The sequence below is a fragment of the Typopeltis vanoorti genome, chromosome 16 (genome assembly GCF_054136105.1).
Source record: "Typopeltis vanoorti isolate ZY-2024b chromosome 16, IOZ_Tvanoo_1.0, whole genome shotgun sequence".
Classification (NCBI taxonomy): Eukaryota; Metazoa; Arthropoda; class Arachnida; order Uropygi; family Thelyphonidae; genus Typopeltis; species Typopeltis vanoorti.
In genome coordinates this window covers 86,517,600-86,532,144 of record NC_143564.1, presented here as the reverse complement: position 1 = coordinate 86,532,144, position 14,545 = coordinate 86,517,600, and the positions used below count along the sequence as shown (strand labels likewise).

General features: G+C 37.0%; 1 protein-coding gene across 1 annotated transcript in view; it reads right to left on the bottom strand.

The window, feature by feature from the left end:
• LOC150098172 (elongation factor-like GTPase 1) overlaps positions 1–14,545 on the bottom strand; it is a 451,514-nt gene that overhangs the window by 127,298 nt on the left and 309,671 nt on the right. The window contains exon 21 of the mRNA XM_090406579.1: positions 2,982–3,801. Within this exon, the coding sequence (XP_090262705.1) occupies positions 2,982–3,801 (820 nt within the window). The remainder of the gene's footprint in view (positions 1–2,981; positions 3,802–14,545) is intronic.

Genomic DNA, 14,545 nt, shown 5'->3' with positions numbered 1-14,545 from the left:
TTCAGTCTTTGGCTACAAAGTGGCATCCCAACAAAGCTGAAATGAACACACTTTGTGCCTTGGTTGAAGACAAGTGTCTGAATCACTTTAAAAACATTCTGAAAAAAAGAGAAGTCCAATCAACTTTGGACAGATTTTTTGACTTCTCCTTTAGCAAAGAGACAGAGGCTAGCTACTGAAAAAGAGGAGACTTACCTTGAATAAACTTTGAAAATTTGGAAGAAGAATAGTAAAAACATTGTGTACATATTTTCAATTTAATAAAGTGCATATAATAGTGTAAAGATCATCAATTTTTCATTCTACTTTCCATTTTCCTTCATCGAATTGGGTAGCTGTCCATCTCAGCCTTTGGTGAGCTTTTGCCCTTTTATAGTGTGCTTTTTACTATTTTATAAAACTTATCTTTAAATAGTAGGCAGCATCCAGAACGAATTAAACTATTTTCGATAGAAGCCTATGGGAAATCACGTTTCGGCTAACGAATGTGATTTCAGAATGAATTATCTTCGTTAGCCGACGTATCACTGTATATCGAGAAAAATTGGGAGGGCTACAGTTCTGCAGTGCCTATGCACGAGCCGCCCCTGGTTATGAGTCAGAGGACTCACCAAGGCAGAGCTTATTTACACACTCAACATCTAATGGCAGTGTATTCCATTTGCTACTCACCACAGTTTATGGAGATATTTATATAGATTTACACAGATGTAACAATGTTTAGGAGTAAAATAATACCTGAAACAAGCCTTGGATATCGAAAGATTGGATACATTACAAATTTAGGCCAAGAAAGATGAATTAATAAATGGAGGGTATATTCTGAGAAAATAAAATATTATTTAACAAAACAGAAACCATTTTTTATGTTTCAATTCCTTAATTTTTATTTATCTCCAACATGCAGGAGAGCCCTACAAGAGTCCTTAAAAATTTGCTTGAATTAACATATAAAAACAATTTCAGAACAATAATAGTGGGAGTGCTGGAGAATACGCACATTCATATGTTATTTTAAGAATTAATCTTTAGGAATTTAATCTTCCACCCCATTGTTTAATAATGTTGAAGACAAGCTTCCAATATGGTATGTATATACATTTTCGAATAAAGACGGTGCATACAGGAATATCACATTAATTATCCAATATATTACGTTTTCTAGTTCAGAATTCATCCCCAAATAGTTCATGATAAAATCACATTCTCAGATATTTTACTTCTGTAATTACATATCATTGCCAAGGAAATTAACTTATGTATAAGCAGGGCTCCAGAAACTGATTCACCATGGGTGAGTTATCAGAGATAATTGGCAAGTAAATCCTCAGTCTCGTTCCAAATGCATTTAAAATGTATTACCTTATTTTCTAAGGCCTGTGAGGCTCAGTGGAAGTGATGCTTGCATCCTCTGCATTAGGCCACATGAAGATAAGACTTAAAATTTGAGTCTAGTTGCTGACTGGAAAAACTTTTCTAAGCCTTTCTTAGACTGGTTCCCGAGTTAGTTGATCTCTGGCACAGGATTTTTCCTGTGCTAGAGATCAACTAACTCAACTAACCAAACTAACTAAACAGAGATCAACTAACCAGAGATCAACTTGATCTCAGGCAAGCGGATTTTTCCTTCCTGAAAACTCAGGTTTCTCATCCTGTAAACTCAAGAAAATTGACCACAGAACCCACATTATTTCAGACAGTAACATATCCTGTTAGGATTAGGTACCAAGAGATGGCAGCACTTGTTTGCCGATCTCTTCATCGGTGGCTGCCTATAATTAGTGATAGACATCAGCCAGCTATCTCTGATTGGTTACCAGTGGAGACTGAACTGCCCACTCAGTCTCCAAATGCTAGATATGGTTTAAAGGCCTTGCCTACTCCCTATAAGGAAATAAAAGGCAAGTTCATTTAACAGTATCAAAATGACATGAAGTGTAAAGAACTTGTTGATTACTGCAGATATCATTAAAACAAGACGCATAATATTAGATATCTGAAATTGAGGGTGGGAACTCATCCATTACAAGAGATGCATAGATCAAAAACTGGAAGAGGCATTTGTTTACATAATTCCTCTCCAAAAATTAGCTGCACTGTACTCTGATAGATGACAGAATAAAACATACTGGTATTAAAAAACATGTAAAATTAAAGAAAGGTATGCCAGATCTTACAAATTTCTGTGCATAATTTGAATTTGGCTATTTAAAATTGTATTAAAGACATTCAGATGTTCCTCTTTATTGCTGAAATTGAAACAGTTGTAAATATACATATACATGCACACATTTTACCACAATTCATATAGGTGAATAAAATACTTCTGTGACCAGTAGATTTAAATGGTATTTCTGGAGCCCTGTACATAAGGGTTAAACACATATTAATCCTAATATTATGTGTGGAATATTTGAGAAATTAGGATTTAGGATATTTCTTAAATAACTCTTGCAAACATCAGATACATCTTTCGATACATGATGAATAATTTACATGATTTAAAAATAGCCATTATTGGGTACATGTTCCTAAATGAAGCCATTAATAAATAAATATTCCTATATAAAGGTTCTTTTATATAGAAGTTACTATGAGAAATTATCAACATTCAAAAAAACAACAAAGTGGGTCAAAAATCTTACATGCTATATGATCAGTAACCAAGGTGATCAAATCTAATTGTGGATTTCATACATCTTGGCTACAATTTTTACTTTTTCTTTCAATAAAGTTTGAAATAACTAAAAAAAAATTATTAAATCCACCAATCAGTGTAACTGTAGTAATGTGTATAAAGAATATTGAACTCTGAAAGAACAAACACTCTGAAAGTAAAAATCTATGTTGTTTTTAGATATATGCATACCAACAACATGCATTTTCTTGATAGGTGATAAAATAGACAAAGCACAAATTTTGCCCATTTTTAATAAACAAATATAAATTGAATTCTATGAATAAAAAGCAGTCAAACTTACCTAACATATCTGTGGTGACTTGTATATTACAATTGTACATGGCTGCCATCAGTCTCTGAGGCTGCGCTTGAAAACATCTTCTACATGCTTCTTTCGCTGTTGACATAATTTGGCCTGTAAATGGTCCATAAGGAGTACTACTACTATAACCACTAGATGAAACACTACATGTATCAGATAATTCTAGTTCATTTTCCTTCTGGCACAAATTCATATTTGTTGAATGAGTACTATCAGCAGTTTTATTGAAAGCACTATCTTGCACATTTGATTGACCAGAAGTATCATTTATATGCCAGTCTTCAACAATGAAGCAAACACCCATCATAGGTTCTTCACATAAAGGTCCAGCTAAAGTGGCCAACTGAAATCCACTAATGAAGCTGCTATCATAATTATAAAGGGAAGAATCTGGTATTTCATTGCTATGGCAATTGAGCCATACAGAAGGCCTTTTATAACCAGGAATTCTGTTTAATAAAATATTTGGTCCACATCGCCTAGGACCGAAAGACCAAATCTGATCTTCTGCACCACACCATTTTGGTCCAGCTTCTGAGAAAAGTGTTTTCAATTTTGTCCTTAGATCTTTAATAGATCTGATAGTCTCTGATGTTAATGTGGAGGCACTCTCACCACTGTGTATACCATACACAGCTTGATCTTGTTCTTTTAATAAACTACTATTTTCTTCTAGAAGTTTTGTAACTTTTTCTGGAAGTGGAACAGCAAGCATTTGTATTCTAGCTTGCTTGTTTGGTGTTTTTAGTCGAATGCAGCCTCCTTTACCTACATCTTCCTCATTGTGCTTTTCAGATATCTTTAAGATAAGTGGAACATTTTATTAGATATTTTCAAGAAAACTAGCACAACATAAAAAAATATGTACATATAATTTAGTAAATAATGATATATTTTCTCTAAAATAAAGTTTTTTAAATCAACCTCTAATGCCATTATTGGTTAATACTATACAAGCTACTGAAGAAAGAACCCAAGTTTGAATTTAATCACCAAACTAAGGAACGTTTGATAAGCCTTCCTTTGACCAGTTCTCGAGTTAGTTGATCTCTGGCATGGGCAAGTGGTTTTTTTTTAATCCCAGAAACTTGAGTTTTGTGTCCAGTAAACTTAAGAAAATCAACCTTAGAACCCACATTACTTCCGACATGAGATGGCGGCATTTGTTTGCCATCTCTCTTCACTGGATGCTGCTTAAAGTTAGTGAAAGTCTTGGGCCAGCTATTTCTGAATAGCTACCAGTAGAGATGGAGATGCTCACTCAGTCTCCAAAAGTTAGATGGGGCTAAAACAGCCTAGCCTACTCCCTATAAATGAATAAAAGGTGTTAGAAGAAGAGCAGAGTAACTTTAAAATGCAATTTAATCTATCTACTAAGTATAGAGTCAAAAGGATTGCCAGGGTTTTTGCTTTCTTTAGGGTTCTGCGTGATCTCTGATGAGAACTAACAGTTTGAAACAGTGTCAAGCAAGTAAAAGCTAATTTAAGCAGTAATAAAAGGTGACCATATGGATTCCTGGGGCAGAGTTTATGTCTTTTAAGTAGTGCATGTCAAGGCAACTCTAATAGCTATATATTATAAGTTCTGTGGTAAATTTTGAAATAAAAGGTGACCATATGGATTCCTGGGGCAGAGTTTATGTCTTTTAAGTAGTGCATGTCAAGGCAACTCTAATAGCTATATATTATAAGTTCTGTGGTAAATTTTGAAACTTAAGTTTCTTTCGATGGTCTGGTTGGCTGAGTGGTTAACTTATCCACTCTCCAGCCAAAAGGCTGCAGATTTGAATCCTGACATGGATGTTTGTGATTGTCTGTGAAAATATTAGTGGTGGTGGGGAGTAGATGGCATTGGTGTAGATGATGATGGTAGTTGCAGTTTTTGTAGTTAGTGGATTGAGTGATGGAGACAGAGCTGTAGAGTAGGTGCCCTCTCTCAATGAGTCTTTGGACTCCCTGGAGGTGTCATGTAATGATAATAATGATAATATTTGGCTATAAAATACTGATGGATCCATAACATTTTTCATTTTAATAGCATTTAAACCATTCACACTTATAATGAAGTGACCAAACAATACAAACATCTAAATCAGATGCTATGTTTGCAGGTTTTTTGTGTGTGTCCATGATAAAGGCAGAGGTGCTGGGACCAATATTTTTTGGAATGCAGGCTGATATTTCAAGTCATATTTTCTCTTAATAATTAGTTTGGGTAAATGCACTTAAAGAAGTGAGTATTTTCATGCCTACAAACAGCAGGAAGCTAAACTTCTGACCTGTAGATGTTATCTGGCCAACATGAAAGTGTAACATGGGCATGAAAATACTGTAAAGGGTTAGTAATGTTAGAACTAAAGATATTACCAGTAGTAAGGATAATATGAAACAAAAAGAGAGAAGAAAGCAAACACTAGCTTGATTTCTTCTCTCCTGTTGTTGTGTTCATAGGGATGGTGGATATGCATTGGTGGGAATGAATTTATGTAATCAGAAATTTTCAAAATTGAGGATGTATTTTGCAGGCAAACTAGCAGCAAAAGTATTTCAGATAAATCAGAAGAAGTAAGTTGGTAAGCTAATGGAGTAATATAAAGTAGAAAAGTGTTGTAGCAACAGATCAGATTAATCAATGTTTATTAATAAAAGAATTGAATAAGGGAATTCTTTCCCTACCAGAGATAATTACAAATTCGTGATTATCTCTGATGGGGAAAAGAAGAGTACAGAGGAAGGAAAATGAAAGAACAAATAGTGAGGGTAGGAAGGGAAGAGGCCATGTTAACCCATTAATTGCTGACCACAAGATGACTTGTCACTGGCTGTCTACAATTAGGAAGCAGACTACAAGTAATCGTGTATCTGTCGTACTGAAATTTGTTGCAAAATGCAAGATAATTCATAGCTGATGCAGGAATTTCAAATGGGGGAATGGAAGCTTGACATACAGAGTAATTATAGCAAAATTGAACTAAATAAAAAACATTTAATGAGCAAATAAATGAGAGAAGTAACATAATAGATATGTAAAATATTCCCGATTACCCTGCCTATCTTTTCATCAGCAGCAGATAGTTGTATGTCTTTTGTCAAATCCAATGTCATTGATGTATAAATAAATATCAATGGACAAAAACTCATCCTTGTGGTACACCGCTAGTAACCTTAAATCATGCAGACTGACATCCCCCATATACTACTTTTTGATATTTGTCAACCAGTCATCCTCTTATCTACACTAATATTTTATAATTCAATCCTATATTCTCCAATTTATGCAACTGTATTTTCTCAAAAGCCTTAGCAAAAAAGTTCAAAAGCATTAGTTTATCCATTCCTTTTGCCTAGCTCAATGGTAACATTAGAGAATGTGAGCAAGTTGTTCAAACATGACCTTTCCTTAGTAAACTCATACTGTTTATGGCAAAGTAGATATTCTCTGTAAACCCATTTCTGAATGGTAGCTCTAACTAACTTTTCCAAAATCTTCACCATCACTCCACTTATCAGTACGATAGGTCAATAGTTGGATACATCAATCTTACACTATCCATGTGCAATGGAATTACCACACATTCTTTACACTCCTTCAGAATCTTCCCTGTTCTTAGACTCAAATTATACAACACGGTCAAAGGAATAGCCAGCTTAGCTGAACACTCTTAGCTTCCTTGCTGATATCCCATCAATCCCTTTTGCTGTATTCTTATTCAGTCTGTGCAACAGCTCTGGAACCTTCTCCTTATACACTTGACTTTCGTCATCCAGTGAAGAGGTAGCAGTGAGCTCAATTTTGAATACACCAGGTTGATAGCTTTTAACAAAATGGGCACTCATTAGTCGGACAATCTCTTCCCTATCTGCATTCATTAAAAGTTACTCTTTCATATGCATTCTTTCCTTTACTTGCAGCATAAGGATAGAAGTTTTTTGGGTTGTCTTTAGTTTGCAGAGTCAATTTCCCCTTCAAATTTGGATGTAGCTTTCTGCTTTCAGCATCTGTAACTCTTCTGACCTATAATTGCTCCTTATAATTTTCATAACTGAGCATCATCATTATGAACACAGTATTCCTTCCATGTCATTTTAACTTATCAATTTGAGAGCTGGGTTAGAAATAGAACACTTGATGAACGACTGAAGACCACAGAATGAAAGTTATGAGAAAGTTTATAGTGAACAGATGGCATCAATGGTAGTATTGCATTAAAAATGAAGATATTAGGCAAGAACTTGCCATTAGCATTCAGGAATGTGTTAGCAGAGCTAATCTCAGCTGGTATGGCCACTTACATAACAGATTAATTAGATAACTTAGATAACAGATTAATTTAGAGGGAAATTGTTGACTGGAAGTTAGTAATGGTGTAACTCTTTCATTTAGTACTGTTATAATGTTGTGTACACCAATCTGAGGGTACATATCAGGAATTTGATGATGATGAGTTAATGTGAAGACTATATTAAGAGTGTTTGATAATTTCCAGATTATCAATTAGGACTAACTGGTAGGCCTGTGAACAATTTGTTTTGATGACAGATAGCTGGTTTGAATTGTGAATATTAAAATCTCCAAGGTGACTTCACTCTTAGGAAATCTGGCTGTAAAAAAAAATCATAATTAAAAAAAAAAAAAATAAAACATAAGATTGGTTGTTAGTGGGATTAGGAGAATAGCAGCAAGTGAATTTGATAGAGAATCAGTGAGGTTTTTAGTCAAGGAAGATCAAAAAGTTGAGATTCAAAATTGGGAACTCAAACATTGTATATCAAAGCAAACCAGTTCACATATTGCCTTACATACTGCCTTTGAGAAAGAGAGAGAGATGTATGCAGTTAAAAATACTAAGATGATTTGTGCTTGAAGAAGCTGAAATTTGAGTTTCTATTATGACACTTAAATGTAATTTCTGCTTGTGAAAATGAATGTTTAATTTGAAATTAAGACTATTTACTTTGTGAAGTGAATCTGGTAGGTTATGGGAGGTTTACATTTTTATGCATGTAATCTGTTTTTCTGACTCTTCATGGTGTAGTGGTTGTGATTTTAAACCATGCTGAAACTGTGAGTCATATGGAATATACCATAATCGATTCTTTAATAAGTTGTAGAGAATTTCTCTCAGCTCCTCCCACTGGTGGCCACAGCAGTTCCTACTCCTCCCCCCTCTCTCTCTCTCTCTCAGGACATTTCTGCCAGAATAATGGCAGCTATTTGACTAGCTGATCAAGACTCCTAAATCACTAACTCTGAAAACATAATTCTAAAATTATCACTCATATTCCATGCTGGAAAAAAAAGGAAAACAAACTGGATCTCTGCTCTGGAGTTGAAACATGATTTTTGACCACCTCATGCTTCTGACAGGCAAAGTGTGTTGGTATTACACTAGCTGACTATGTTCACATGCCATCTAAATTGTTTCTGGTATATCACAGAGGTGGTGAATGTCAAACACTGACACCTTCGTATTGTTGTATCCCCCTTTTACCATCCTATAATTGTTAATTACTCTTACAAGTTTATTTTTTTTTTGTTTATAACAAATTTCTTATTATACGTGATATCACCCAAATACAAAATACCCAAGCTCTTGCTCCCCTTAGTGTCCTAAAAAACATTTATATTTTTTAGCTGCGCATTTCAGAACATTTAGTTCATGAAAAGAATCAAAACAAGAAGCAATTTCTTAAATACGTTTAGGTGTGAAACAATTATGCAGTCGTGACCTTGAACTCGCAACTTAATCCCCCCCCCCGCCTAGATTTGCACGTTATTACAAGCGGTGCATTGAATGGCAATTTCAGACAACTGAGTTTTCAATGAGCAAAAGTTTATTATACATATAAGCACAAGACAATACATTAAAATTCGTTAAAACTTAATTCAATACTAAGCTGAAGCAATACTAACAAAACACAAATATAGCTTATAAAATTCTATGTGGGAAGGGTGATTATGCCGACGCAAAAGATTCCACACATATGATAAAAGGATATCCTCTGAAATATTAACAATTGACTAAAACTTCTCATCTGTCTGAGCACAATATTATGATACAATACCTTAATTAAACACAAATAGTTTACAAACGTTAACTCACAAGAGTAATATGGGTTAAACAGTCCTATCGCTACAATAGAAATCACATTCAATTCTTCAAACAGCTCTCAGACAAAATATAGATGACATGCATAAGTTTCTAGATACATGATTATTTATCTATTAACACCGACAAGCTTATTCTCTTTCTATTCTTAAATGCACTAAAGTCCTAGTTCAACTCTCATTCAAGTCTTTCAACTGATCGGTAACTGAACTACAATCACAGCTACATTCAGATTTGAAATAATATAAGATTTTATGATACCGTTTGATAAGGATCTTCCATGCTGCTAGTCTCTGTTCTTACTCGTCCATAATTTTGGAGGACGAATTCTTTTGTAGTGGACCATATCTGAGATTTCTCGGATCAAGGTGGGCCTTCACGTTTTCAGCACATCAAGCTTCTTCCAAGGAAACACAATGGATCTGCGATTCTATAGTTGACAGATTCACTACGTGGGCACCTACTTCTCCACAGATTTTCTTTTTTTGTCAAGAAAACGGTTGATATAACATGCAATAGTTACCTTTCTTCTCAGCTGTACGGCATCCCTCCTTTCTATAATAGGGTATTGGGACCGAAATCCTGCTTACTTTGTTCCTTGTCGTGGCGGAAGGAGAGAACTCCTGACCGTCACTCAGTAAAACCACATAAGACAACCCATACGAAAACTGGAGAACCCAGAGAGAGGAGAGCCTGTGTATGGGGGAGTTCCTAACCCTTTTATATCCTGACCCTATTGGCACCTTCTGCAATTAATTCCCCCCCCCCCCCATGTCTGGATATGCTTTCTGTAACCAGTTAGGGCGTTTTTCTGCCAAAATTCCCGAAGGCAGTGTGCATGCGACTGACTCATGGCGATGTCCAAAATTGGGAACTTTGACCTTACCCTGTTTCTTGCTAACCCTATGAGTCACATTTACTAAAATTTTCTAAGAATTGACAAATTTATTATCCCTTGTTTCAATTGTTTAACAACGAGCCTTTACATACAAATTCTTATGATCAATATTCTGTAAGTAAATTATCTTATTTTCATCATATTACAACAAATTTCTTATGTGAGTTAACAAATATTCACAGTTGTACTTCACACTTAGATGCAAGTATATTTTCCCTTTTCGTTAAAGGTTCCTACTTGTTAAATTGTGATCAAAATAAATTCTTTTAGTAACTTTATTAATCCCAAACTTTAACAAAGGTTCCCTCCCTCCTTAAAATTTTTTTTTTTTTTAAAGGAGGGAGGGAACCTTTCTTTTTTGTGAGCCCCTCTTTTACTGGGGGGGGTGGGGGTTCTGTCAAGGATCTCCTGCTCCTTATCCCCTCTTCATGCTGTGAATTCCCCAGATTATAGAAGTAAAGTGTGCCCTTGTGGTTGATATCATTACCATTTAGCTGCCTAATGGTGTAATTCATTTCTTTGGATTTCTTCCTGTTAATTGACAAATTTTCTACTACTCCTCTCCTCAACCTTTCAGAAACTTGGTGCTTATTGAAGAAACACCTGGTAAATTGGAGGCACTGAATTCTGCCAAGTGCTTTATCCTGACGGTGTTTTTCCCTTCTAGGCCTCCTTCTCCTATTCGCCCCGCTTATGCTCTCTTTCACACCTTGGGCAGCTGTCAGAGACATGCCCTGGGTTAGGTTTCTTTAGTACAAGCTCTGCTCATCAGAGGCATGTTCACTCAGGGGATAAACTCCTGTCTTGTGTTCTACCTTACCATTTTATCGGGGCCTAAGGTCCGGATTGTTTTTGCATCTCATCTTTATTTTGGTTCTCATGATTCTCTTCCCCCATTCTGGTTGACATTTGTTCGTTTGGTCTACTTCCCTCAATGCAATCTCTAAGTCGATTGTACCTGGAGAACTGCTGATCTGAGATTGGATTCTCCTGCTCTCCTCGACATCTAATATTATTCTTCTTTCTCACGGGGGCATTTATATTAGGGCTTCCTCCTTGACGAGGATTGCTTTCCCCCTCTGTAGTTCTTCTCCTTCCGCATACACTCTCCATCGAATCTCCTTGGCATACCAACCTATTAGACTTCGTCTTGTATAATTTCAACCTATTAGAGTGGACCACCCAGGATTTTCCTTGTTTAGATCTCTCTCTCTTATTTTAAATGTCACTGGGGACAACTTTTCATGAATCTCAAGTGGTCCGGCCGCACGCCTTCCAAACTACCCCCCCCCCTTTCTTATTAACGGAGTTTTGTTCTAGAAAGACCAGATTGCCGGGATTCAGATCGCTGTATTTTCTCAATTTGTTGGCAAAATTTCTTGCCCGTTGTGAGCAAGCTTCACTGGATTTGGTTACCATCTCATATGCCATTTTATTATCGGTGATCAGGCTATTGAGATAGTCATCAATATCTGGAAATCCTGACTTTACATGGGAGTTCCTGAAATCACTAGGGAAGGTTGGCTCAAACCCATAGAGGATAACAGCAGGGGCTTCTCTGATGGCAGTATGTACAGTGGTTCTGCACGCGAATAATGTGTGAGGCAAGAAAAGTATCCCAATTTGAGATCTGGTTATCGGTTATCTTTGACAAGGTAAACTTTAGGGTCCTATTCAATCTTTCACACATTCCATTTCCTTGAGGATGATAAGGTGTAGTGAACAGTTTTTTTATTCTCAACAACTTACACAGCTGCAACATGACTTCAGCTGTGAAGTTGGAGCCTTGGTCGGAGAGAAGTGTCTGCAGTGTCCCATATCTAGAAATAATCAGCTTGAAAAATTTACAAGCCACTGTTTCGGGCAGATTGGTCTTTAACTGCTGCAGTCTCTGGATATCATGAAAACATGCCTATGACCACTAGTATGTACCTATTTCCCTTCTTGGTGATAGGTAGTGGGACCACAATATCCATGGCTACAGCCTGAAAAGGACGTGTGGGGTGTGGGAATGATTGGAGCGGTTCTTACCCACAATGCTGGACTTTTGTTGACACAAATGACAAGAGGTCACATACGACTCTACATCTCCCTTCATCCCCATCCACATATAACGATTACGAACTCTGTTCCAAGTTCTAAGCACCCCTTGGTGACCCGCCAAGTCAGAGTCATGAAAGGTATATAGTACCCATGGAATCATGACATTTGGAACTATGATTATGTCTTTTCATCTTCCCGTAATGCTTTGCTTGGACAATAAGAAACCATCGGGATCAATGCACAGGGTTTGATGGAAAGAATACTTATCAGGGGACTTTCCTCCTCTCAAAACTTTCTCATAAACTTCCCCCAATATTGGATCCCTCCTTTGCTCCTCGATTGTACGAAATTTTTCCCAGACTTGATGTTCTAGAGTGGTGATCCCTTTCCCGCCTAACTCCCTCTTTTTGAATATAGAGGAGATTACCTACTCATTATGGCTGGTATTATTCTCATGTATAATGTCCAGAGATCTGGACAGATAATCCGTGACCACGTTCGCTGAACCTGGGGTATACTTTACTTCTAAGTTAAATTCCTGCATCTCTAGTGCCACCTAATGATTCTCTGATTTTTGTCCTTCATTGAGGATATAAATGACAGAGGTTTGTGGTCAGAGCGCAAAACAAGATGTTGTCCCAACAGCATGTATCTAAACTTCCTCAAAGCATAAATAATAGCGAGCACCTCCTTTTCAATTACCGAGTAATTTATTTTAGAGGAGGAAAGCTTCCTGCTGATAAAAGCGATTGGCTTACCCCCCCCCCCCCCATGCTTCTTCCTGCTCCACAACAGAGGCAATTGTGTCGTTGGAGGCAGCATCAGCGGAGAGATAAAACACTTGACCCAGCTTGGGGTAAGTTAGGACCGGCGACCTAGTTAAAGCCAGATTTAGGAGTTGGTGCGCAAGCTGTTGTTCCTTTCCCCACTCGAATCTCTTTCCCTTCTTTGTAAGCCTAACTATAGGCTCCATTAGTTTGGAGCATTCGAGAATAAACTTCCTGTAGAAGTTGATCATGACCAAATACCTCCTAATCTGCCTTATAGTGATGGGAATTCTTGCCTTTAATATGGCAGTCACATTTTCTTTCGTGGGTGTTATTCCGTGTTCATTGACTACATTGCCTAGATATTCAACTTCTCTGAGGAAAAATTGGCATTTGGAACACTTCAGGATAGCTCAATCCTGTTAAGTCTTTCCATGACTCCTATTAGTAATCTCTTGTGCTCCCAGATACAAGACAAGTAAACCAGAAGATCGTCCTGGAAGCAGATAATCCCTTCTTCCAAAATATCAGATAACACAGAGTTCATCAGACTCTGAAAACTCATGGATGAGTTCCTGGCCCCCAAGGAAGTAGACACAGTTGATACTTTTGCCATCTTGTGGTGAAGGCAAAGTATTTTCTGTCTTCCTCCCTCAAAGGAATCTGGAAGTAGCCAGAGTTCAGATCTAGTTTGGAGAAGTACTTATCCCCCTCCCCCAGGCCAATCAACAGGTCCTCAATCTTGCACACAGGGAAATCTATGGGTTTAGTAACTTTATTGATCTCTCTCTTAGGTCCAGTACAAATCTTAACCCACCATTAGGCTTCTCTACTAGGATAAACAGACTGTTCCATCTGGAATTTGACTTCTCAATAATTCCAGCTTTCTCATATTCCATATATTCACATATATGAGTACGTCGGAAATGATCTTAACAGCATGTTGGACCTTGATGGTACAAAAAAGAGAGCTGATCTCCTCTGTGAATACCTTTTTGTGGAATACAGATTGATTGTATTCTACAAGGATAATTGTGGAATACAGAGTTAAAGAACTCCATTATGTGAACCCCTTCCTGCTCAGAGCTTAGATGCTTAAAGGCATCTTGGGTTAGCTTATTCCTCCCCCCCAATCCTTCAATTCGATCCCCATGGCCTCGCTTTTCCCCTCATCATCTCGCATCCTAAACTGTGGCCTGTACCTTTTTCCACATAGAGACAGTGTTCCACTAGCAAAGTCACACATGAATTTATTTTTTCCCCCTTTCAGCATTACATTGCTGTAACCTCATTGCCTCCATCTCCCCTTTTATCATGTTGATGGTCCAGAACTGATTTTGAGGGACCGGGATTTTACTTGAAACTAATCGGATGCTCAGGAATTTTTATTTTTTATTTTAATTTTTTTTTTTTTTTTTTTTGGGAGGGGGGATTATTTGTCCCCAACACCTCTCGTAGTTGTTTCCTCTCAGAGAGGAGGCTTGCGCCATTTCCTCCGAAATTCTCTCCCTCTTTCTTGCCAGGCTGAAGCACACATCCAGGTTCTGGGCCCCTTTCTTAAATATCACTTCTCTTAATCGGTCACATAATCCAATTCTGAACTGTTGGAAGGCTAACCACTTCATGTGGACCTCCTCCTCTGGGAATGAGAATCTCATGGATTGTGAGATAAATAGTATTCTGTTCTGAAAATCAGATACATTTTCTCCATTCTCTTGTATGCAA